The sequence below is a fragment of the Delphinus delphis genome, chromosome 18, assembly GCF_949987515.2.
Source record: "Delphinus delphis chromosome 18, mDelDel1.2, whole genome shotgun sequence".
NCBI classification, from domain to species: Eukaryota; Metazoa; Chordata; class Mammalia; order Artiodactyla; family Delphinidae; genus Delphinus; species Delphinus delphis.
Genome location: NC_082700.1, coordinates 1387880 through 1413454, shown reverse-complemented (window position 1 = coordinate 1413454; position 25575 = coordinate 1387880). Strand labels below are relative to the sequence as shown.

General features: G+C 40.1%; 1 protein-coding gene across 2 annotated transcripts; it reads left to right on the top strand.

Annotated features, from left to right (window-relative positions):
* The first annotated feature begins 113 nt into the window (after positions 1 to 113).
* Positions 114 to 23738, top strand: SKA3 (spindle and kinetochore associated complex subunit 3). 2 transcript variants are annotated; one of them, XM_059995610.1, is made up of 9 exons: positions 114 to 290; positions 3642 to 3703; positions 3811 to 3976; positions 7122 to 7521; positions 11105 to 11190; positions 17457 to 17542; positions 19421 to 19624; positions 20992 to 21121; positions 21637 to 23738. In XM_059995610.1, the coding sequence occupies exons 1-9, from the start codon at positions 188 to 190 to the stop codon at positions 21672 to 21674; spliced, it is 1275 nt and encodes a 424-aa protein (XP_059851593.1). In that variant the 5' UTR covers positions 114 to 187; the 3' UTR covers positions 21675 to 23738. The 2 variants fall into 2 exon arrangements, with proteins under 2 accessions (XP_059851593.1, XP_059851592.1); XM_059995609.1 differs by having other exon boundaries at positions 20992 to 23738.
* The last annotated feature ends 1837 nt before the right edge of the window (positions 23739 to 25575 follow it).

Genomic DNA, 25575 nt, shown 5'->3' with positions numbered 1-25575 from the left:
CCTCACACCGGCACACGACGCCGGAAGCCGGAAGCCGCAAGCGCGCTTTCTCGACGCGCCGCCCGTCTCCTCGCGCGAGGCTTCAGCTCTCGCGAGAAGGGCCTTGCGCGAGTCGCGGAACCAATGGCGTTTCCGGCGCCGGGATTCAAACGTGCGCGGGCGCTGAGGACGAGCGTGGGGCTGGTGCATGGATCTGATCCGGGGCTTCTGCGGGAAGCTGCGGTCTCTGGCCGTCACCCTGGACGGCGAGACGGCTCGGCTGCATCGAGCGCTGGACGGAGAGGACAGCGGTGAGTGAGCCGCGTGAGGGGCGCTGGCGCGCGCACTGGCCGACCGACAGGCGGCTGACTGTGAGGAGCCCTCCCGGGGGAGGCGGCGGCGCCCTTCGCCCCAGGCACCCCCGGGCCCGACCAGCGCTGCGCGCAGCCTCTGCCCCACCAGGGACGCGGGGCGGAGAAACAGCCGCACTTAGAAACCAAAGCCCTAATCGAGCCGGCAGGCTGGGCTCGCAATGCACACGCTCATTTACACACGACGAGCTTTCAAGTGCACGTAGTGGGGGCTTATCAAGAAAAATACGACCAAGAGAACGTTTCTTCTAACCGCAGCCGCTCAGCCCTGTTCTTGACATGTAGAGTGACTTTGGTCTCACCCAGATGGTCCACAGTTGCAGTGTCTGTATTTTTCCCAACAAACCGTACTGCCAAAACGAAAGCTAATACGCAGTACTGCTTTTTAAGATATAGGTAAAGCAAAATTCTCCACCACTAACGTTTGTATTAAGAGACTTTTTGAAGTTGTTGCAAGAGTAGTGCAGATTTTGAGATTATTTTGTGCGTCATAACTGTAATCCGCCTTAAAATATCGCACCCTGTAGACGCAGACTCATTTTCCTTTAACTATATTATGAATAGTTTTCCAGCCATTTAAAAATGTTTATGCTTGTGCCTGTGAAAGCAATATTATGTGCACGGCAAAAAATTTGAGGTAACAGAGAAGTAGAAAGAAGAAAATAAGTCTTTGCTATAACTTCATCGTCAGAAGACACAGCTATTAATAGTTCAGTAGCTTTTCTACCATCCTTACTTTTAGCGTTGCCTTGTTTTGCTTGACTTTGTTTACGTAGTTGAGATAACACTATAAGACACAAAACTGTATTAATGGTTTTGGAATTTTTAGACAGCTGAACAGTTTTCCATAAAGCTTTTGCTAATTTACCTCCTTACCAATCTATTGCCTGGTTACACACATTCTTTCTTTTCTTTTGGTTTTACAAGAAAAAGTTGGAATAATTTTTTCAATTCCTGGCCTGCATGTATTACAGAAAATATGGAATTGTGATAATTAGAGAAAATGAACATCCCCTAAATTCGCCTTCTATGATCACAGTTATGAATCTCATAAAATTCACCATGTTAAAGGATACAATTCAGTGGTTTTCAGTATCTTCACAGAGGTGTGCAACCATCATCACACTGAGTTTAGATTTTCATAACCCCCCGAAACAAACCCCGGTGACTGTTGACAGCCAGTCCCCGGAATCTTGCTCCCACCTACCGCACTGCTTTATGCGGCCGCTAATCTACTTTCTGTCTCTCTAGATCTGCCTATTACGGACATCTCCTATAAATGGAATTGTACAATCTGTACTCTTTTGTGACTGACATTTCACTTAGCGAAGGGTTGCAAGGTTCATCCCTGTCATGGTAGCATGTATCAGTATTTCATTACATTTTATTGCTGAATAATATTTCATTGTATGGATTTACCACATTTTGTTTATCCATCAGTTGATGAACATTTGGGTTGTTTCTACTTGGGCTATTATGACTAATGCTGTTGTAAACACTCGTGTGCCAACGCTTTATGTGAACGTAATATCTTCAGTTCTCTTTGGTATGCATTTAGAAGTGGAATTGCTGGTTCATATGGTAAATCTGTGTTTAGCTTTTTGAGGAACGACCAAATTGTTTACCAAAATGTACCACTGTACATTTCCCCCAGCAGTGAATAAGGGATGCAGTTTCTCCACTTCCTCATCAACATTTGTTATTGTCTGTCTTTTTTTTTTTTTTTTTTTTTGCGGTACGCGGGCCTCTCACTGTTGTGGCCTCTCCCGTTGCGGAGCACAGGCTCCGGACGCGCAGGCTCAGCGGCCATGGCTCACGGGCCCAGCCGCTCCGCAGCATGTGGGATCTTCCCAGACCGGGGCACGAACCCGTGTCCCCTGCATCGGCAGGTGGACTCTCAACCACTGCGCCACCAGGGAAGCCCTATTGTCTTTCTTTTTAATTATAGTCATTCTAGTGGTATGAAATACAATATCACTGTGTTGTTGATTTGCATTTTCCTAATGAAAATTGGTCAACTCTTTTTTTTATACAGCAGGTTCTTATTAGTTATCCATTTTATACATATTAGTGTATATATGTCAATCCCAATCTCCCAATTCATCTCACCACCACCACCACCCACCCTCGCTTTCCCCCATTGGCGTCCATACGTTTGTTCTCTACATCTGCGTGTATTTCTGCCCTGCAAACCGGTTCATCTGTACCATTTTTCTAGATTACACATATATGCGTTAATCTACAATAGTTGTTTTTCTCTTTCTGACTTACTTCACTCTGTATGACAGTCTCTAGGTCCATCCACATCTCTACAAATGTGAAAATTGATCAACTTTTAACAGGTGGAAGGAGATAGTCTTGAAAGGACGCATATTATAGAAAAGAGAAATCTTTTTAAAAACTGCTTCTATGTCAGGTATATGACCAACTGGTTAATTAGAAAGGTGATGGTACAGTGGATAAAGGATTTCTTTTCAGTGCCAGGTCAATTGCACACTCATATGGAAAAAAAAGAATGGATCTTGATCCTTACCTCTTGCCATACACAAAAATCAATTCCTGATGGATTGTAGCTCTAAATGCAAAAGGCCAGGACTTCCCTGGTGGTGCAGTGGTTAAGAATCCACCTGCCAATGCGGGAGACACAGGTTCGAGCCCTGGTCCCAGAAAATCCTACACGCTGTGGAGCAACTAAGCCCATGCACCGCAGCTCCTGAGCCCGCCTAGAGCCCATGCTCTGCAACAAGGGAAGCCACTGCAATGAGAAGCCCGCACACCTCAATGAAGAGTAGCCCCTGCTCGCCGCAACTAGAGAAAGCCCACGTGCAACAACGAAGACCCAATGCAGCCAAAAATTAATTAATTAATTAAATTAATGCAAAAGGCCAAACAATAAAGCTTTTAGAAGAAAACAAAGCATTGTCACTGGCAAAGATTTTAAAAATAGGAACCAAAACGTACTCACCATAAATGAAAAACAGATAAGTAGGACTACATTCCCTCTTCCTTCCTCCAGTCCCTGCTCTGAGTGCTGATTACATAGGTATGTTCACTTTGAAAGTTCATCAAACTATATACTTATGATTTCTATACTTTTCTGTATGTATGTTATAGTTTAATAAAAATTTTAAAGAAAAGTCTTAACACTTTTCTTTGCAAATGACAGGATATAAATTATAAATAAGTATCTACAAGGATTTTGTAATTCTAAATAACTATACTAAATTACATTTTCTTTCTTTTTCCTCCTTTTCCTTGTTATACTTTTTTCTTTCAATATTCATATTGAAGACTTTGAAGATTATCCAATGAGAGTTTTACATGACCTTCATTCAGAAGTCCGGACTCTAAAGGTATCAATCCTACAATATTAATTTATCATTTTTATGTGGTAATTTAAAAAAACTAAATAGACTTAGTCAAAAGTTAAATTAAAATGTACTTTCTTTCCTCATAAAAGGATGATGTCAATATTCTTCTTGATGAAGCAAGCCTGGAAAGTCAAGAAAGCATTGGTTTCATAAAGGCAACAAAAGTACTGATGAAAAAAAATTCAATGGATATCATGAAAATTAGAGAGTTTTTCCAGAAGTATGGATATAATCCACGTGCCAAGGAAAATTCAGGTGTGAATAACTTGCATTTTATAGCATTTGTTTTAGTATTAAAGAAAGAAGGCAGCATGATTAAGACTACTATAGGCTTGGCCATTGTTTCTAGTTCTGACTCTGCCATTATATGATAGTCCTTTGATCATTTATTCAGCAATCACTGTGTTCTAGATGCAGTGCTGATCAGTGGTACAATATAAAGACAGTCCTTGCTCTCCTTTGCAAATGCTAGATGAGAACCAACACAGTGCTAGATGAAAGAAGGGTACCAGATAAATCTATGTCACTTGAGGATAGTTGTTTCTGGTCAGCTCTGCCAGTAAACAGCTGAGAGACCAGCTTTAAGGCATGCTATTTCACTTTTCTCGTTCTCAGTTTCTTCTTCCATAGAATGAGAGATTTTTGGCTATATAAATTTGTAAAGTCCTTTTTAGTTCTAAAATTCTAATGAAGGGTAGGATAGCATGATGGTTTAGAATTATTAATTCTAGCTGTATTAATCTTTGACCAGTTACTTAACTTTGTACCTCACTTTCTCATCTATAAATGAGAGAATTTTTTTTTGTTTTTGGCTGCGCCACATGGCTTGCAGTATCTTAGTTCCCCGACCAGGAACTGAGCCCAGGAACTGAGCCCAGGACCACGGCAGTGAAAGCACCGAGTCCTAACCACTGGACCACCAGGGAAGTCCTATAAAGTGGATATGTTTAATAGTATCTACCTCTGAGGCTGTATAAGGATTAAATGAGATAAAATTTGCTTAGAACAGTACCTCGTATGCTAATCACCCATTGTTAACTATTATTATTGTTATACCCATAACTGTGAGTAACTAATTTCAATATGCTTCAGTGTCTTCATTTCTGCTATGAGAGTCTTTGTACATAAATAAAACATTAATTAGATTCAACAAATATGTATATATCGAGGATATATATGAAGCTATATTAAATAATCCGCATGGTATAATGGAAAGAATTCAGTTGACTTTGGTGTGGACAGGTTGACTTTGGTTACTCAGAAACTGGTTCCACCAGTTACTACAAGTGTGACCTTGGATAATTTCTCTAAATTGCTTTTCCTCACTAGTGAACTAGAGATGCTAATACCTCCCTAAGAGGTAGTAATAATGGTGATAACTTTATTTTATTAAACTCATCAGTGACAGCCTTGTAATTAAATTCAACAATAGGTTTTTTGGTAGTTCTTGTAACATTTCTCAAAATTAACAGAAAGTACAATGCCAGAACAGCTCTGAATCAGCAGCTCTTCCAAGGGCCAAAAGCCACAAAATCAAAGTTTATAACTTTTTTTTTAATGGTGCATCCTGCACATTTAACATGTCCTGGCTTATCATGCACAAAAAGCAATATCCTATCCTAGTTCGTTTCGGTTGCCAATCAAAACAAGGAAAGTAATATCTTCATAGAAAAAGTGTGTACCTCTTCACCTCCTTCAAGCCTTCACTTCCTTCAATCTGTAATGACTCCTAAAAAATAAAAAAGTATAAGTATTTTCTTTTTAATATTTATTTATTTGGCTCATTGGTCTTAGTTGCAGCGTGTGGGATCTAGCTTCCTGACCAGGGATCAAACCCGGGCCCCCTGCACTGTGAGCACAGAGTCGTAGCCACTGGACCACCAGGGAAGTCCCTTCCCGGTATTTTCTTAAAAAGGATGCAACAAACAGGAAATTTTAGAAAATTTTATTTCCCATTTCTTTCAATAAATATGCATGATTATTACAATTAATATTTCCCATTTAGCAACCAAATGTTATCTGTTCAAAATTATCTAAAACAAATCTCTTTATTAACTCCCTCCGAATGCTTAAACATAAGGCAGCATTTAGAATCAAAAGATGTGGGTTCAGATCTTGGCTCTTTAAATTCTATCAGCTGAATGTTCTCCAAAATGTTGTTAAGTACCTTAATTTTTTAAATAGGAAAAAATATTGAAAGATTTTTTTTGTGCTTGGAGCAGTTAATATGAAAATTAAATGGAGTAAAAATTAAATATAAAAATGCCTATCCAAAAAAAAAAATGCCTATCCCATCGGGGATTCTAAATACATTTTAGTTTCTCTTCCTTCATCTCACCCTCTCCTCTGTCTCTTCTTTCTATCAACCCTTTCCAATTATTGGTTAATTTTCCTTCTCTACTTCATACTACATTTCTTTAATACACATTTTATATTTGTTATTCTGCATTTTCTTCCACCATTCCATTCTCTACTTTATACCTTTATACCTTGCTATCTCACTGTCTAACTGAAGCCCTATCATTTGTTAAATTAATCTCTGCCCAAATCCTGACCAAATCCACTTACCTTCTTTCTAGGTATCCTCTTTCACTTTCTGTTGTCTCTCACACCAAAAACTAGTATTTCTCCTTCTTGAACTCTTTCTTGGCATTGTAAGTCCTATCCTGGATCCAACCTAAGTTCCACACCAAACTTATTAACCAGTGGTATACCCAGGAAATGGCAGAGGACTGTGGGAAAAAGTATAGTTGTTAGTAAAGTTATTTAGTCTGAAATGTACAGTGTAGTGGTTAAGCATATGGGGGTCTGGAGTCAGATAAAACCTATTAAAGATTGAGAAACTACTTGTCCCACTAATTTCTCCTCTGATTTCTCTCAACTAGGTTTTTGATACAGGTGTTCCAGACTGACTTAGGTTAAAAATTTATATTTGTGTAACAGTCTTTCCTTTTTACCTTAGGCCATCTGTAAGTTAGAAATCTAAAATAATATTATTTTACTTTGTGTTAAATCTAGATAGTAGTTAACTCCACGCTGTAATTAAATGTCATTACATGATAAGATAGTTTCATAATATGTTAAGAAAGACTGGTAAATCACATTAACTGAGAAAGTAAGGAAATTACACCTTTATTTGTGAGTATTGTTTTTTCATCTTTTAACATTTTAGTTTACTCCCCTTCTCTAATGTAATCCCCTAGATGACATATGGATGGACAAGGCGGTACATGTCAGAAATTTAAAGGGACAATTGAAATAAAACCTTAGAGAATAAGGAGAGAGTCAGGACCTTTGCTGATTTGGGACATTTCAAATGGAGCTGTTTTATGTGGTTTTAGTGTATGACATTTTCTAGTCTGCTGTTTGACCAGAATATGACCTTGGCTTTTCCTCCCAGGGGATGAGCAAGAAGTCGTTGACTCTAAACCAGAGAACAATAAACGTGAAAATTCTGAGAAGCCTGATGTGAAGGGTGATTTGTCGGATTCCGCTCCTCCAAGCAGTTCTGTTTCTGAGAAGCCTCCACGTAGTCCACAACTTTCCGATTTTGGACTCGAGCGGTACATGATATCCCAAGTTCTGCCAAACCCTCCCCAGGCAGTAAACAACGAGAAGGAAGAGCCAAAAATTTTAACTCCATTTTCCAAACGGCCACTAGTAAAAACTCCCAAATGTGCACTAAAGATGGATGATTTTGAGTGTGTGACTCCTAAATTAGAACACTTTGGTATCTCTGAATATACTATGTGTTTAAATGAAGATTATACAATGGGACTCAAAAATGTGAAGAATAACAGGTAAGCAGCTTTCTTAAAAGGAGCATTTTATCTAACTTTCTAAATCTTTTGTATTTGATTTTTTTTTTCCCTAGAAGAAGTATGTTTCAGACAATATCTTTCCTTCAAAGATTTTCAGATACTTCATATTTCAAACTTCTCTGAATCACCAGTTCCATCAGTAAAGTGTTAGCTATTAGTTTCCTCAGGTTAGAAGATATAGAAGGAATGGTAAGAGCCTGAAAACAGATGGTATATGGTAGGATAGAGAAGAAGGGATAAAATAAAAAGTAAAATTATTAAAAACTTACGACTGATTTGGTATGGAGACTTGGGAAGAGAAGAGGATCTTGGGTAAATCACAGATTTCTGTTTTGTTGCCTGAAGTGATGCTTGGGAACTGAAATAGAAATACCTGCAGCTTGGGATGCAGTAAAGGTGATGAGTTTCCTTACATGTTGGTTTTGAGGTGCTCTTAAGCTTAGGTATTTTAATATGAATTTGAAGCGCAGTGATGAATTCCATGCTAGACTAAAGAGATGGGGAGTGATTCGTATGGAAGTGGTAATTAATGAGTTACAATGAAAATGAAAATACCGCATATCACAGTACCACATATAAATCCATACCTTTAAGAACTGTGGTTATTAAAGAAGGAAAATAAACATTCAACTCAAAGTGTCAGAAGAAAACCCCACAATTGTGGGGAAAAGTGAAGAGAGTGAACACTAAAGATAAAATGTCATTACAAAATATTTTCAGAAGGGTAAAACTGATATGTTGAAGAATTGGTTCTTATTTAAACATTAATGTAAATGGCAAAACTAGGAACTATGGGCTATATTTTTTATTTTTCAAGCTATTAGAAATACTATAGGGTATAATACTGGGAAATTTAGAAAATTCAGATAAATTAAAAAGTTTTGAAAACAACACAAAATTATCAAAACAGACTTGAATTAGAAAACCTATATAGACCAAAAATCAGAGAAGAAAACTAGAAAAGTTACCAGAGAAGTAGCTCCAAAAAGCTCTGGGCACAGATGGTTTCCTGGATTGAATCCTTTCATAATTTCAGAGAACATATACCTTCCATCTTACATAAAAGTTCTTTTTCTGAGAAGGAGACATACGTTCTAGTTCAGATGCCAACACCTAACCTGGGGACCTCCAGACTCACAAACGCTAGTGAAATGGATACAGCCATACCCATCCTGCTTACGTAGAGTTAGTGGGTATAATGGATAAAAAATCATAAACTGCCTTAGGAATGAGACACTATGAAAATAATGATTTTTAAAAAGAACTGTCATTCTCAGGGGTCTTCAAACTATAGCCAGAGACCAAACCCAGCCTACTGCCTATTTTTTGTAAATAAAATTTTATTGGAACACACACTCAAAAAAAAGTTATTTTTCTAAAACTAGAATACGACAGAAAACTCTGCAGTTCAGTTTGACATTGATATACCCTTGATACAAACACAGAAAGAGCACACCAAAGGAAGCTATGGCCCAATCTAATTGCGAATATACATGTTAAAATCCCAATTAAAATACTCATAAATTGAATTCTACAGAATAGTAAAACTATAATGCATAACTTCCACGTTAAGCTTGTCCCAGGAATGCAAAGATAGTTTAATATTTGGGAACTCATAAAATACACCATTTCTATGATTCAACAAGAAAAAAAAGAGGACTTAACCTGGTGGTGCAGTGGTTAAGGAACCGCCTGCCAGTGCAGGGGACATGGGTTCGAGCACTGGTCCGGGAAGATCCCACATGCCGTGGAGCAACTAAGCCCTTGCGCCACAACTACTGAGCCTGCACTCCAGAGCCCGTGAGCCACAACTACCAAAGCCCGCATGCCTGGAACCCATGCTCTGCAACAAGAGAAGCCACCACAATGAGAAGCACATACACCACAACAAAGAGTAGCCTCTGCTCGCCACAACTAGAAAGGCCCGCATGCAGCAACAAAGACCCAACGCAGCCAAAAATAAAATTAATTAATTAATTTAAAACTAGGGTAATCTCAATAGATTATCCTATTATTCCTCAGTAAGGAATTTTATGAAATTTGACACCTGTTCTTCATTTAAATTGTTTGGTCAAATTCTAAGTGGAAAGATACTTCATTAACATAATAAACAATATGAATATCTAACTTAATAGTGAAGCTATCTGTTACCACTATTAAACATCATTTTTTTTTAATGTCATTCTTGATGTTCTGGCCTATGTAATGAGATAGGAAACAGAAATAAGTATTACTCTGATGTATTTCTAGGCCATGTTTTGTGCCTGGGCAACTCGAGAAAGTCACATCTAAAATTTCTAGAAATAATAAAAGTTCAAGAAAGAAGCTGATATATTGATAAGATGTATTTTATATAGTTATAACTATTTAAAGTAATATGCTTTCCTATATTTTATTAATAACTAATTGGTAAATACAGGGGGGGAAATCATTCAAATTTGAAACAGAAAGGTAAAATACTCATGCCAGTTGTATGTGAAAGACCTATATGAATAAAACCATTAAATATTTCTGAGTTATATAAAGGGAAAATTAGGATGAAAAAATAGACCATAATCCTGAATAGAATGACTGAATATTATTAAGATGTTCAATCATATCAAGTTAATTTATGGATATCATACAATTACAATAAAACCTCCTTGGGATTTTTTTTTTAAGGTAGAAAGTGAGGGATATTTGACAGAATTATTCTAAAATTATTTGGAAGAATAAAAAGTAAGGATAACTAAGAAAATAATGAAAAATAACAGTAATGAGGGGACTTAACCTACTAGTTATTAAAATATATAAAGCTACAGTAAGTAAAGCAGTATAAAATTGTGACAGAATGGACCTATTGCAGGAACAGAATAGCCCAGAAACAGCCTCTAATTTACATAAGAACTTAATATATACTGAAGGTGTTTTTGAAGTAAAGATTATTCAGTAAATTACACTAGGACAGTTGGTTAATTGAACCATCTTCTAGTATTCAGTGATACTCTTCTTTATAACTGTATTTCAGACATCTGGGTAATTGGCTAGAACTACCTTAAGATAGCAGGATGAGTCTTCTTAGTCTAAAAAAACGTTCTTAATCTCTATCTGTATACTGGTATAAAATTCCACTTTATGATTTTGAAGCCATGAGCTATACAATTCCTATATTTGAACTAATGAGTTGAACTCATAGCTTTCCTTGAAGTCAAAGTTGTTTTTGGGTTTTTTTGGCCGCACGGCATGTTGGATCCTAGTTTCCCGACCAGGGATCAAACCTGTGCCCCTCTGCAGTGGAAGCGCAGAGTTCCAACCACTGGACCGCCAGGGAAGTCCCTACATTAAAGACTTTTAACCCACTTCTAAGTCAAAACTGTCAATACAAAATGGTTCTTAACCTTTTTTTGAGCCATGGATATACATTTAAAAACAAAAAAACAATTTGTTCCGTGGGACTACTGTTCCATAAAACATAACTGAATATTTGTCCAGACTTGATGATATATAGTAAGATTAAATTTTTTTCCAGAGGTTAAATATTAACTTTTTTTTGACCTTATTATTTCCTTACGAATCACGCCAGTGAGGAGGCCATAGAAACAGAACCAGTGACCAACAATAATTTCTTTGCCACTCCTGGCCCCATAACCCAGCCATTGGAAAAAAATGGTAAGTGTGAAAATCAAGTTACTTCTCAGCTATACTCTTTTCAGACTATCTTTGTACAAAAAAATGGTTCTATCACCTGAGACATTCTAACAGCCTTCTGCATCTTCTCGGTTCATAATATTGAATTACAGAAAGTGCCATTCCATTCAGGTTCAGCATGATTTCATACAAGAGAAAAATAATTTTCTGGAATGTTTTTCATACTCTTCCTGATTGTATTCAGTATTTTTCAGCTTGTTTGTTTGTTTTTAACATTTTAACTTAAAACATAAATATATATTCATTCACCAATCTTTTGATGTAGAGCCAATAATACTTTTTTTTGTTTTAGTTTAGCTTCTGCCTGTTGATTAGAGTTCTACATTATCTTCCTTATTTAAACCACGCCCAGAATACATCAGCTACCATTTCAATTTGGGGTTTTTTTAATAGTACAAAAACTGAAAATCATTTTCATGTAGTGTTTTCGTATTTGTCCCAGCAAACATGAAAACACTGGTTTTCACATACTATAAAATGAAAAATCCTAGAGTTTTATGATTTCCCTGAATAATTATTTATAATCATCTGGTCTATACCAAATTTACTGGAAAATTTTTTAAAGTAACTCGTCTATCAGGTCTTTCCAAAGTTTTGGACATGTTTTCAGAGAAATTCTTTTTTTGCGCTATTTGCACTGACTTGTTATTAAATTAACAAATACTGCTGGCATAAACAGGTTTGAAAAAATACAACTGGGGGCTTCCCTGGTGGCGCAGTGGTTGGGAGTCTGCCTGCCAATGCAGGGGACACGGGTTCGAGCCCTGTTCCGGGAGGATCCCACATGCCGTGGGGCAACTGGGCCCATGTGCCACAACTGCTGAGCGTGCGCTCTGGAGCCCGTGAGCCACAACTACTGGGGCCCACGTGCCTGGAGCCCATGCTCTGCAACGGGAGAGGCCACCGCAATGAGAGGCCTGTGCACCACAGGGAGGAGCGGCCCCTGCTCGTCACAACTGGAGAGGGCCCACGTGCAGCAATGAAGACCCAAAGCAGCCAAACATAAATTAAAAAACAAAAATACAACTGACTCATAGTAAGCTGAGCTCAACTTATAAGAGCATGATTATATTCAATAAAGGCCTTTTTTTTTTAATAGAAAGAATGAACCACTACCTCCTTCACATCATACTCAGAAATCAATTCCCAATGGACTATAAACTTTTTAGAAAATGATAAAGGAGAATATCTTTAGGCCTTCTGAAGTGGGATGGATTTTCTAAAGAAAAGCTTACCAACTGAAATCCTTTAATATACCATAAGCAGTATATTTCACGGAAGGAACAGAATGCTTACGTTTACCCATTAGTAATTTGGTTAAGTGGAGGCTTGTTTGTTAATAGAGTTTCTACTGTATTTAGTTTGACCCTATTTTTATGCCACAAAAGTGTGATTATTACAGTTTTTACAGTCTCTACTTACTAAAATTTAGTAATTTACCATTGCTTCTTTTATCCCACTCATTCCTTCTGGGTTTAGATTTCCCTTTTTTTGTGTCATTCTTTCCCCCCCCCATGCTATCATTTATGTTATTTACTTATTTTAAAAATTTTATTGAAGTATAGTTGATTTACAATGTCGTTGCTCATTCTTGAATGATAATTTAGCTGGATATAGACGACTAGATTGACAGCTTGTTTTTCTTGAACGTTTTAAAGAAAGTATTCCATTGTGACCTGGTGAGCTGCTGGTGAGCAGAGTGCTATTGGTCTGATTAGCTTTCTTTTGTGGAAAATCTGTCTTTTTTTTCCCTGGTAGTCTATAAGATTTTTATTATGTTTAGAATTTAGTATGATTTTTCTTTTTTTTTTCACATCTTTATTGGAGTATAATTGCTTTACAATGGTTTGTTAGTTTCTGCTTTATAACAAGTGAATCCGCTATACATATACACATATCCCCATATCTCTTCCCTCTTGTCTCTCCCTCCCTCCCACCCTCCCTATCCCACCCCTCTAGGTGGTCACAAAACACCGAGCTGATCTCCCTGTGCTATGCGGCTCCTTCCCACTAGCTATCTATTTTACATTTGGTAGTGTATATATGTCCATGCCACTCTCTCACTTCGTCCCAGCTTACCCTTCCCCCTCCCCGTGTCCTCAAGTCCATTCTCTAGTAGGTCTGCGTCTTTATTCCCGTCCTGCCCCTAGGTTCTTCATGACTTTTTTTTTTTTAGATTCCATATATATGTGTTAGCATACAGTATTTGTTTTTCTCTTTCTGACTTACTTTACTCTGTATGACAGTCTCTAGATCGATCCACCTCACTACAAATAACTCAATTTCGTTTCTTTTTATGGCTGAGTAATATTCCATTTTATATATGTGCCACATCTTCTTTATCCATTCATCTGTCACTGGACACTTAGGTTTCTTCCGTGTCCTGGCTATTGTAAACAGAGCTTCAGTGAACATTGTGGTACATGACTTATTTTGAATTATGGTTTTCTCAGGGTATATATATGCCCAGTAGTGAGATTGCTGGGTCGTATGGTAGTTCTATTTTTAGTTTAAGGAACCTTCATACTGTTCTCCATAGTGGCTGTACCAATTTACATTCCCACCAACAGTGCAAGAGGGTTCCCACCTCTCCACACCCTCTCCAGCATTTACTGTTTGTAGATTTTTTGATGATGGCCATTCTGACTGGTTTGAGATGATATCTCATTGTAGTTTTGATTTGCATTTCTCTAATGATTAATGATGTTGAGTATTCTTTCACGTGTTTGTTGGCAATCTGTATATCTTCTTTGGAGAAATGTCTGTTTAGGTCTTCTGCCCATTTTTGGATTGGGTTGTTTGTTTTTTTGATATTGAGCTGCATGAGCTGCTTGTAAATTTTGGAGATTGATCTTTTGTCAGTTGCTTCATTTGCAAATATTTTCTCCCATTCTGAGGGTTGTCTTTTTATCTTGTTTATGGTTTCCTTTGCTGTGCAAAAGCTTTTAAGTTTCATTAGGTCCCATTTGTCTGTTTTTGTCTCTATTTCCATTTCTTTAGGAGGTGGGTCAAAAAGGATCTTGCTGTGATTTATGTCATAGAGTGCTCTGCCTATGTTTTCCTCTAAGAGTTTGATAGGGTCTGGCCTACATTTAGGTCTTCAATGCATTTTGAGTTTATTTTTGTGTATGGTGTTAGGGAGTGTTCTAATTTTATTCTTTTACATGTAGCTGTCCAGTTTTCCCAGCACCACTTATTGAAGAGGCTGTCTTTTCTCCATTGTATATTCCTGCCTCCTTTATCAAAAATAAGGTGACCATATGTGCGTGGGTTTATCTCTGGGCTTTGTATCCTGTTCCATTGATCTATATTTCTGTTTTTGTGCCAGTACCATACTCTCTTGATTACTGTAGCTTTGTAGTATAGTCTGAAGTCAGGGCGCCTGATTTGTCCAGCTCCGTTTTTCTTTCTCAATATTGCTTTGGCTATTCGGGGTCTTTTGTGTTTCCATACAAATTGTGAAATTTTTTGTTCTAGTTCTGTGAAAAATGCCATTGATAGTTTGATAGGGATTGCATTAAATCTGTAGATTGCTTATGGTAGTATAGTCATTTTCACAATGTTGATTCTTCCAATCCAAGTACATGGTATGTCTCTCCAGCTATTTAATTTCTTTCATCAGTGTCTTATAATTTTCTGCATACAGGTCTTTTGTCTCCTTAGGTAGGTTTATTCCTAGGTATTTTATTCTTTTTGTTGCAGTGGTAAATGGGAGTGTTTTCTTTTTTTTTTTTTTTTTTTGCAGTACGCGGGCCTCTCTGTTGTGGCCTGTCCCGTTGTGGAGCACAGGCTCCGGACGCACGGGCTCAGTGGCCATGGCTCACAGGCCCAGCCACTCTGCGGCCCGTGGGATCTTCCCGGACCAGGGCACGAACCTGTGTCCCCTGAGTGGGCAGGCAGACTCCCAACCACTGCGCCACCAGGGAAGCCCGGGAGTGTTTTCTTAATTTCACTTTCAGATTTTTCATCATTAGTGTATAGGAATGTGAGAGATTTCTGTGCATTAATTTTGTATCCTGCTACTTTACCAAATTCATTGATTAGCTCTAGTAGTTTTCTGGTAGCATCTTCAGGATTCTCTATGTATAGTATCACGTCATCTGCAAACAGTGACAGCTTTACTTCTTCTTTTCCGATTTGGATTCCTTCTGTTTCGTTTTCTTCTCTGATTGCTGTGGCTAAAACTTCCAAAACTATGTTGAATAATAGTGGTGAGAGTGGGCAACCTTGTCTTGTTCCTGATCTTAGTAGAAATGGTTTCAGTTTTTCACCATTGGGGACGATGTTGGCTGTGGGTTTGTCGTATATGTTCTTTATTATGTTGAGGAAAGTTCCCTCTATGCCTACTTTCTGGAGGGTTTTTATCAAAAATCGGTGTTGAATTTTGTTGAAAACTTTTTCTTCATCTATTGAGAATATCATATGGTTTTTATCCTTCAGTTTGTTAATATGTTGTATCACATTGATTGATTTGCATATATTGAAGAATCCTTGCATTCCTGGGATAAACCCCACTTGATCATGGTGTATGATCCTTATAATGCACTGTTAGATTCTGTTTGCTAGTATTTTGTTGAAGATATTTGCATCTATGTTCACCAGTGATATTGTCCTGTAGTTTTCTTTCTTTGTGACATCTTTGTCTGGCTTTGGTATCAGGGTGATGGTGGCCTCGTAGAATGAGTTTGGGAGTGTTCCTCCCTCTGCTATATTTTGGAAGAGTTTGAGAAGGATAAGTGTTAGCTCTTCTCTAAAGGTTTGATAGAATTCGCCTGTGAAGCCATGATTTTTCAAGCTAAGGACTCATGTCCTTAATTCTGGAAAATTCTCTGATGTTACTTCTTTAATAATATTACTTCTCTCCTAATTCCTCGATTTTTTTCCTCAGATTCCTGTAAGATATATTTTAGAATGTTATCCTTCAGCCTCCTTGGTTTTCTGTTTTGTGCTGTTTTTTTGTTTTTATAATTTTATTTATATTTGGCTGCATTGGGTCTTCATTGCTGTGCGTGGGCTTCCTCTAGTTGCAGCGAGCGGGGGCTACTCTGCGTTGGGGTGTGCGAGCTTCTCATTGCGGTGGCTTCTCTTGTTGTGGAGCACAGGCTCTAGGCACATGGACTTAAATAGTTGTGGCATGCGGGCTCAGAAGTTGTGCCTTACGGGCTCTAGAGCACATGCTCAGTAGTTCTGGCACGTGGGGTTAGTTGCTCCATGGCATGTGGGATCTTCCCAGGCCAGGGCTCCAACCTGTGTCCCCTGCATTGGCAGGCAGATTCTTAACCACTGTGCCACCAGGGAAGTCCCTATTCATTTGTTTCTTAAGGGATAGTTAAATTGTTTTTGTTTGTTTGTTTGTTTACTATTACAGGCAGTGCTCTAGTTAAATTGTCCTTTGGACACATGTCTCTCACATCTTGGAGTAGAATTTCTAGATCAAAGGGGATGCATATCTTTACTTATTCTAGAAAATGCTAAATTGCCACTGTCAAGTGGCTATTGTGGTTTATTCTCACCAACAGTGTTTGAGTTTTTGTTTCTCCATCTTTTTCAGCACTTGATGATTAGACTTAATTAACTTTTGCCAGTTTGACCATTTTGCTAACATGTTTACTTTTTCTCTTTGGTATTTTTAGGGTGCTTGCATACTTTGTTACAGATAGCAAATGTCCATATACACATGTTCTCATTTCTAGGTTCTCTCTTCCATTCCAGTAGCCAGTTCTTCCATCCTTGGCCAGTGTTACACTGCTTTTAGTTACTACAGCTTTAGAGGAAGTCCTCATATCTTGGAGGGCAAGTGGCCTTCCTTGCCCTCTTCCTCCTCCGTTTTCTTCTTCAGAAATTTGATTTTGCCATAAAGGTCTTACACAGTTTTTAACAGATTTATATGTAGGTATCTTATCTTTTTTGTTGCTATTGTAAAAAATATTCTTTTTCAAATATATTTTTTATTGTTTGTTGATCTTATACTAGAACTTCATTTTTGTGTATTGCATTTGCATCTTGCAACCCTGCTGAACTTTTATTAGTGCTAATGATAATTAGATTGTGAATATGACAGTTTTGTTTTTTCTTGTCCAGTCAAGTACACAACAGTTATAATTTCTTCAGTTATTAAAAATAAAGTGCACAAATTAAACTGACAAAGATTATAATATAAAAGTTAAAATCTTTATTTCAACCTTATTTTCAAATATGTATTTCATGCCATTGTACGTGTCTTCTAGATGCCGAGCATACACATTCTCCTGTGGCACCTACATTCTGCACTCCTGGTTTGAAAATCCCTTCTACAAAGAACAGCACAGCTTTGGTAAACTTCTATAAAATTGAAAGTGCTAATCTTTTCCCTAGTGAATCCGATACACTATTTCCAGACTCAAACAGTCTGTTTAAAAAACGTAGACTGTTGTAGCCTTTGGGAGTATATTTACAGTGTTTCCGGAGAGTTATTCGGCAGGAAATATCAAGAGCTTTAAAATTTTTCCAGGGCTTCCCTGGTGGCGCAGTGGTTGAGAGTCCAACTGCTGATGCAGGGGACATGGGTTTGTGCCGGGGTCCGGGAAGATCCCACATGCCGCGGAGCGGCTGGGCCCGCGAGCCATGGCCTCTGAGCCTGTGCGTCCGGAGCCTGTGCTCCGCAACGGGAGAGGCCACAACAGTGAGAGGCCCGCGTACCGCAAAAAAAAAAAAAAAATTTTCCATACCCTTTAACCAGCATTTATTCTAAGGCACATTGGGACAAAGATAATTTTTTTTTTTTTGGCGGTACGCGGGCCTCTCACTGTTGTGGCCTCTCCCGTTGCAGAGCACAGGCTCCGGACACGCAGGCTCAGCGGCCACGGCTTACGGGCCCAGCCGCTCCGCAGCATGTGGGATCTTCCCGGACAGGGGCACGAACCCGCGTCCCCTGCATCGGCAGGCGGACTCTCAACCACTGCGCCACCAGGGAAGCCCAAGAATAGCATTATTTATAAGAACAGAATATGGGAACAAACTAAATGTCAAATGATAAATGGGAAGCAAAGTACATTATGGTAAATCCATAAGAGCCAGTGTCATGTGACTAGGATGTTTTGAAAAACAGATAAGAACATATAGAAAGAATGTCTTCAAGAAATATTTAATAATATGGAAAATGATATATATGTGTATGTATATAAATACACACATACACATATATATATTTTTTTTGTTTGTTTTTGTTTTTGTCTTTGCGGTACGCGGGCCTCTCACTGGTGTGGCCTCTCCCGTTGCGGAGCACAGGCTCGGGACGCGCAGGCTCAGCGGCCATGGCTCATGGGCCCAGCCACTCCGTGGCGTGTGGGATCTTCCCGGACCAGGGCATGAACCCGTGTCCCCTGCATCAGCAGGTGGACTCTCTCAACCACTGCGCCACCAGAGAAGCCCTATATACACATATATTTTATTTTAAGGAATAAGAATGGATAGAAACACACCAGAAAGTGGTTATCTATGGGTGATTTTTATGCCTTTGTTTTCCAAATTTTTCCCATTGAACAAATTTACTATGTAATCAGAACCTCATCCCTGTTGAAAGTTGGTATGAACACTTAAGACAAGCAATATGGTAGATTGGGCCGTCCAGTGGATCTTTCAGCAGTGATGGAAATGTTCTGTGATCTGTGCTATCCAGTGTGGTAGCTAGCTGCTGAGCATGTAAAATGTGGCTAGTGCATCCGAGAAGCTAATTTTCAGTTTTTTAAATGTTATTAATGTATAATTAAATTTTAGTAGCACCATGCGACTTGTGGTAATCCACTGCCTATGTTCCTGGCCTCATTGCTGACTCTGCCGTAGGGAGACGGGCCAGGTTGGCGTGAATGGGCTTTCTCCCTGGCAGCAGTGAGGGCGTAGCTCATCCTCCTACGACTCTTACCTGGCCCAGGATAGTGTTGCCTGAGTCTGGGTGGTGAGTCCGTCTAAATCTGGGGTTCAGCCAACAGGCCTATTTAGATTTCACATGAAGCTCTTGCTCAGCCTTCAGTAATGACGATGGTACTTTTTCCTCCATATGCCATTTCTCTGTGTCCTTGATTTTATTTAGTTCTTGGTCAGGGAAGAGGGGGTAATTTGGGGGCCTACTTAGAGATCACAACAGAACTAACAATTTTTATTTACTATATTACTTTATACCACCATAATTTAATTATTTCTTTTTATTCTATAGGTATCCACAAATTATCCATTATCAAAAACAAATAGTTCATCAAATGACTTGGAAATGAAAGACAGTACATCGTTAGTTTTAAATTCAGACGAGTGCTTTGAGAATTTTGCGGATCCCTCTTCTCCTACGATTTCTTCCTATGAGAATCTGCTCAGAACACCTACACCTCCAGAAGTAACTACAATTCCAGAAGATATTCGCCAGGTTATTTTTCTAGGCTATTGTTTGTTTTCTGCAAAAATACCTTAAACCATATTTAACTGTGTTATTTATCATCGGGCTAATGTGCTCGTTTGGATCTAAATCTAAATTCTGGGCTGTTAAGCCTGTCTAAGACCACCTGGCTAAGGCTCTTCAGAGCTGAGCACAAGCTAGTGATGTCATCATGCCTTTGTTCCCTCATGAGGCATTTTCTCTTTAACTTCTTGTTCTGAAATGTATTCTCATAATATTTTCTAATCATTGTTCAAATGTGATCACCATGGTGACCATTGTTTCCACTGGCGTTTCTAGCAAAGTCAGAAATGTCATTTACCCTCCAGTTCTCCAGAGTTGGAGTATCATGCATAACTTGTATCACTGTTTCTTGAACTTGAGATGTCTTGGGCCTCAGTTTGAGAAACATTTGTTTAAACGTATTAGAATATCTGATTCTTTTTTTTTTTGGCCACCGCAAGGTTGGTGGGATCGTAGTTCCTTGGCAAGGGATTGAACCAAGGCCCCCAGCACTGAAAGCGCCGAGTCCTAGCCACTGGAACGCCAGGGAATTCCCACAGAATGTTTGATTCTTTAGTACAACATAATTTACCAGTAGTCTGTTACTGGTTTATAGCAACTACCGACTCTACTAAATAACCACCAGCCTGATTCTTTGAGCATCCCCTCTTGATAAAAGTTACGGTGTTGGGGAGTTATTGCTTAAGCAAATGGAATTCTTAATAACCATTCTAGAGACCTTCCTAGCTTATGGAGAAGGATAAAGCTACTTGGGAAGGGACTCATCCTAAGACAGCAGTAAAGTATTTGTTATCCTTCCTTCTCTTTCGTGCTTTCCCGGCACTATAATAAACTGCGGAAGGAGCAGCTTCTGTCTACAGGCATTATATACAGTTTCCAGTTGGCCATGGTGATCCTTCTCTCTTCACTTCTGTGTTAAAGGAGGGAAAACTTGCATTTAATGTATTACTTCTTTGTGACAAAATCATAGTTGACATTTCAGGTTCCTGTTTTTATAATCTTTATAGCTAATGATCCTTCCTTGAGCGTTTGTCTCGCCTCTTTCCTATGCAGGTCCCCTGCCGCCTTTGTGCAGGCCTGGCCTGCTCACAGGGGTGCACTGCTGCTTGCTTCCGCTAACCCAGCAGTGCATTTAGCTTTGGAAATCCCCGCTACACCCAAGTTAAACTTCTAATAGCTCCACCTCTGTGCTGCTGAATGTCTGTGCTGCTAAATACTCTGTTTTAAATAACCCAGATCTTCAAATTTTCCTTGGTTTTTCTTGAATGTTTTATAACAGCTTCCAAATGTATGTTGTTCATATGACTTGGTGAAAGGAGTTTGCTTTCTTTTAGATTTTATCAAAATACAACTCAAACCTAGCTACTCTGGTAGCAGTTAGAGAAGTGCCGCCCAGCAGAGTGTTCCTTCCCGGTGTGAAGGACAGGACGTCCGAGACGCTGGCAACAGAGAAAACTGGTGAAAGTGCGTATGTTCCCATCCTAGAGGGACTAGATTTGTTACCTGAGGAGAACGCTGGAATGGTAATAAACACTTGTAATTGACATCTGCCAGCTAGGTAACAGCCCATCTCTCTTTTTTTTTTTTTTTTTGCGCGGTATGTGGACCTCTCACTGTCGTGGCCTCTCCCGTTGCCGAGCGCAGGCTCCGGATGCGCAGGCTCAGCAGCCATGGCTCACGGGCCCAACCGCTCTGTGGCATGTGGGATCTTCCCGGACTGGGGCACGAACCCGTGTCCCCTGCATGGGCAGGCGGACTCTCAACCACTGCGCCACCAGGGAAGCCCCCCATCTCTCTTTTGGTCCAGAATTCGTGATCCCTGCATCTCAGGCTCCCACACTACCATGTTTTACAATGTCACTGGGAATCTACTCTCAACCATATTATAAGTGTAAAAATAGATGGCTTCGGTGTCATTTGTTTCATTGAAGGCTATTGGTTATACCTAATTGATATTTTCTGTTTGTATCTTTCTACAGAAATTGTAGTGGATCCATCCTTCCATTATAGAAACTGAAAGATGAAAGCAAACCTGCTCTTACTTTGTTTTTCACATTCCCCGACATCTTTCCCCTTTTGAAAATCCAACTCATATTAAAGATGAGCACGGACACTGATGTCATTAAATGCTTTTTATTAAGTTTGATTTAGTCTAACCTCAGTCTTGTTGACATGTAGTTCAGTTACTCAGTTTGGAAAGATCATTACTATTTCACTGATTTCAAATTTACCCTGCCTAATGGAAGAGTATGGTTTAAGTAATATTAGGAAGCAGGATAAATAATTTTTGAAATTTAAACGTTACAGTTTGCTACTCAGATAAGGCCACTTTCAGTCTTCTTGGGCTAGACAGTTGTTGCTAGACCTGGGCTTCTTCCTTGGGTCTAGCTCTGCCCTTCTGTCTCGTCTCATGACTATCCCAAGTCTTTTACACCTTTTATTTCAACAGTGCTCTTTTAAGGCACTGTTGTTTACAAATGACAGCTTAAATTAATTTAGGAAGAGGAATTTACGGGCCTAGGTAACTATACTGAAGTAGGTGTCTCGGACTTTTGGAAATTAGACGCTTGCCTGCAGTCAGGACGGATGTTTTATTTTTACTTGTCAGTTTCATCCTTTCAAATCACCTCTTACCAGCATGGCTGCAACCTCTCCAGGTCCCCCTCCAGCTCAGCAGCCCAACAGAGCCTGAGCCTCACACTCTGTGGAGGGTCCCAGGACTCCTCCTGGCCAGGTGCTCATCTCTGGACTGTCCGCTGTGCCTCTAGAGCTGTCTGAGAGCTCCAGGCTGCCCTGTCCATGAAGCCCAAGATCCTTCCGGCCTAAGTAAAGTTGATGCAGCAAAGATTATCCTCTTTTATGGTTGGGCCTTGAAAGTCAAATGTGAAGACCTGTCACATTGTGAATCTTCGTTTTGTCAGAAAATTGCCACTAAAACAAAACAATTTATTCTTTGTTCTAGGAACTACTGTGTAATAATTTTTGCTAAATATTGATACAATGTAAAATTCAAGATATTTAGTTTTATTTTTCCAGGTAAGCTCTGGTCAGCCTTGTATATACGATGGTGACTCCCAAATTATATCAGCCTTTTATACACTATTTCCCATGGCTCTGTGTACCTAAGTCCACAGAGTGGACAGATTGCTTGAGGGAGGGAGTATATTCAAAGTGCATGCAGGGCTGAGTCCTGGAGTTCCATTTTAGAAGACGGAAAGAGGCAGAAAAATCTAGCAAAGGAGATGAAGAAGCTGGTGAAGTAGGAAGGAAATACTTCAAGCCAAGTGATCGATTCTATCAATATTGCTGAGAATCCAAGACAAGACAGAATTACCACTGGACTTGGCAAAATTGCTGTTGCTGACAGCACTGATGAATTCTGACAGAGCGCTCAGGACGGACTTCTGGGGTGGACTGGAAAGGTCGGAGGTGAGGAAGCAGAGATCACGGACTGAGACGGCTCTTTTCATGAGTTTTGCTCAAGAAGGGAGAGAAGAAATGGTGCTGCAGCCAGAGGGGGTGTGAGTGAAACCAGGTTTTTGAAGATGGGAAATAAAGAACGTTCCATTAATCATTTCCGATGGCCTGCTGGGTGTCTCCACCTGTCTTGTGATGGCCCCTCAATTCAGTTTGACCAGAATTTCTCTTTCCCTGGCCCTTACCACTCTCCTCCTGTGATCTTAGTTTCTGTTCCCTAGAACTAGGATGCTTCCGGCTTATCAAACTTCAAATGTTACCCTTCAGTGTCCTCCCACTGCTCTCAAGAGGAATCCAGGGTCCCAACATGGCCTCCAGGACCACCCCCCTGTGACTCGACCCTCAGTTGCCCCTCCCTCTTGTCTCAAAACCTGGGCTCCAGCTGGCAGCCGGCCTTTCCTCTCCTTCCCTTCGTTCCTGCCCTGGGCTTCATAGGCCCCGGGCTTCACAGGTGCTCTCTCTGCCCAAATGGCTTCTCCCACCCACTCTGCTCAGCTGACTATCCCTCACATCCTTATGCTGTAGATACTTGATGTTTTTGTCTGCCCACCACTCCTACCCCCTTAAAGGAAAACGCTCCGATTTTCCCTGAGCTCAGCCCAGTTCCAAGACCAACCAAGCAGGGTCACAGTCCCTGACCAGTTGGTATTGGGCACGTGACCCACGTCATATCCAAGAGAGCCAATTGTGGGACTTTGGGGAACTACTAGGAAGAGCAGAACGTTTTTCTGGATGTGCAGAGATGTGTACCCGGAGCCACGAAGGGAGAGGCCGAAGGTGGAGCTGCCACCGAAGTTCCAGCAGGAGACGTGGAAGGGCTTGGAGGCCAACTCTAACCCCAATTTTTCAGGTAAATGATTCATAAACTCCTTGTTTTCTCGTTTCGTGAAGCTCTTAACAGTCCTGCCTCATCTGCTTCAGGTCTCAGATTAAATGTCATTTTATCAAAGATTTTACCGATTTTCCCAGTCAGCGCCCTATTCTCATCCTTTATAGTACTTGGTAGAATCTGTAACAGAATATTTGAGTGTACATTTATTTAATGTTCATTGCCCCACTGGACCATAAGGTCAATGTGGTCAAGGACCTCATTTGCTTGCCTTGTTCATTATTACACTGGTACCTGCCAACTTAAAATATTTACTGGTTAGTGATAACATCAAACACTTACTGAGGTCTTACTATGCTAGGCATGGTTCTAAGTACATTCATTAACCCATTTAATTCTTAAAAAGTAACTCTTAGCAAATAGGTGCTAGCATTTCGACTTTTCAGATGAGGAAATTGAGGCTTTAATGATGGACTTCTCTTTCCACGTCCCATTTTCCCAGCCCAGACCTTGCTGACCGCCTCTGGGCTGTGTTCCCTCCCCCCATCCTCCACCACGCCCCCGCTTGTCACCTGACGGCAGAAGCATCCTACGGTCCTCTTCATCCTGATCTCTGGCCAAACTCCTGGTGAGTGCTCCGGTGTTCCTGGCGTTTCAGCTCACGCCACCCTTTATCTACTGGGAGCCGAAATCCAACCCCTGTGGGCGCTGAACAAGGTCACATGCCATCCTCAGCAGCAACTTGTCTTTCTCACGACACCTTCTAATCCGCCTTTGATCATCGGCACTTACACCTTTTGTTACCAGACTGCGGCTTTCTGAGGAAGGGTCTGTGTGTCGGGTCTGTCTGCACCCCCAGGCCCACGGCATTCATCCCGTATTTTATTCCCTGAAGTGTGGAAGGAGCTAGTACTACTACAGATTCTGACGGTTTCCAGTAATGCATGCAGATTTTGGAAAGGCCTCGGGTGGTTCACCTCATTCATAGTTTCATCCTCTCCTGGACGCTTTCTGAGGAGTTGTTGGCTGCAGCTGGGCTGGCCCGCCAGCGTGGGCAGGAGCAGGAAATTCTGACAGCTGAAGGCATGAAGTGAGGGGGCTACATATGCCTTTTTTCTTCTTTGTTTTTAAAACAGCTGTTTATTGAACATGCCCTCTCTACCAGGCCCTCCTCTAAGCCCCCTTTCATCTGGCTCTTCTCAACGGTGTTCTGAGGTAGGCGTGTGATTAGATCACCTTTATAGAGTAAACTCACGACACTCCCAGGCTGATGGGTTTTGCTTATTAAAATTATTTTAGTATTTATTATTAAAACTGCTTTTTAGGTTTCAGCTTATTCCTCCTAGGGATTACAGGGTGGGGAGAGATCAATGACTGTCTTCATAGAAGAGTTGCCTAGTTCATGATTAATCCTAACAGAATAAATATGCTTCCTTCAAGCTTGTTCCATTACAGGTTCCAAGAAACTGTAGCAATTTGTAAGAACAACCTATATCTAAGCAATACAATACACACCAGAACACTCAGACCTCACCTGGCTGCTCTTGACATTCAACATGGAAACCATGACCATATCATTTCCTTAAAAGACAGGTGTTTTGGTTTGCACCAG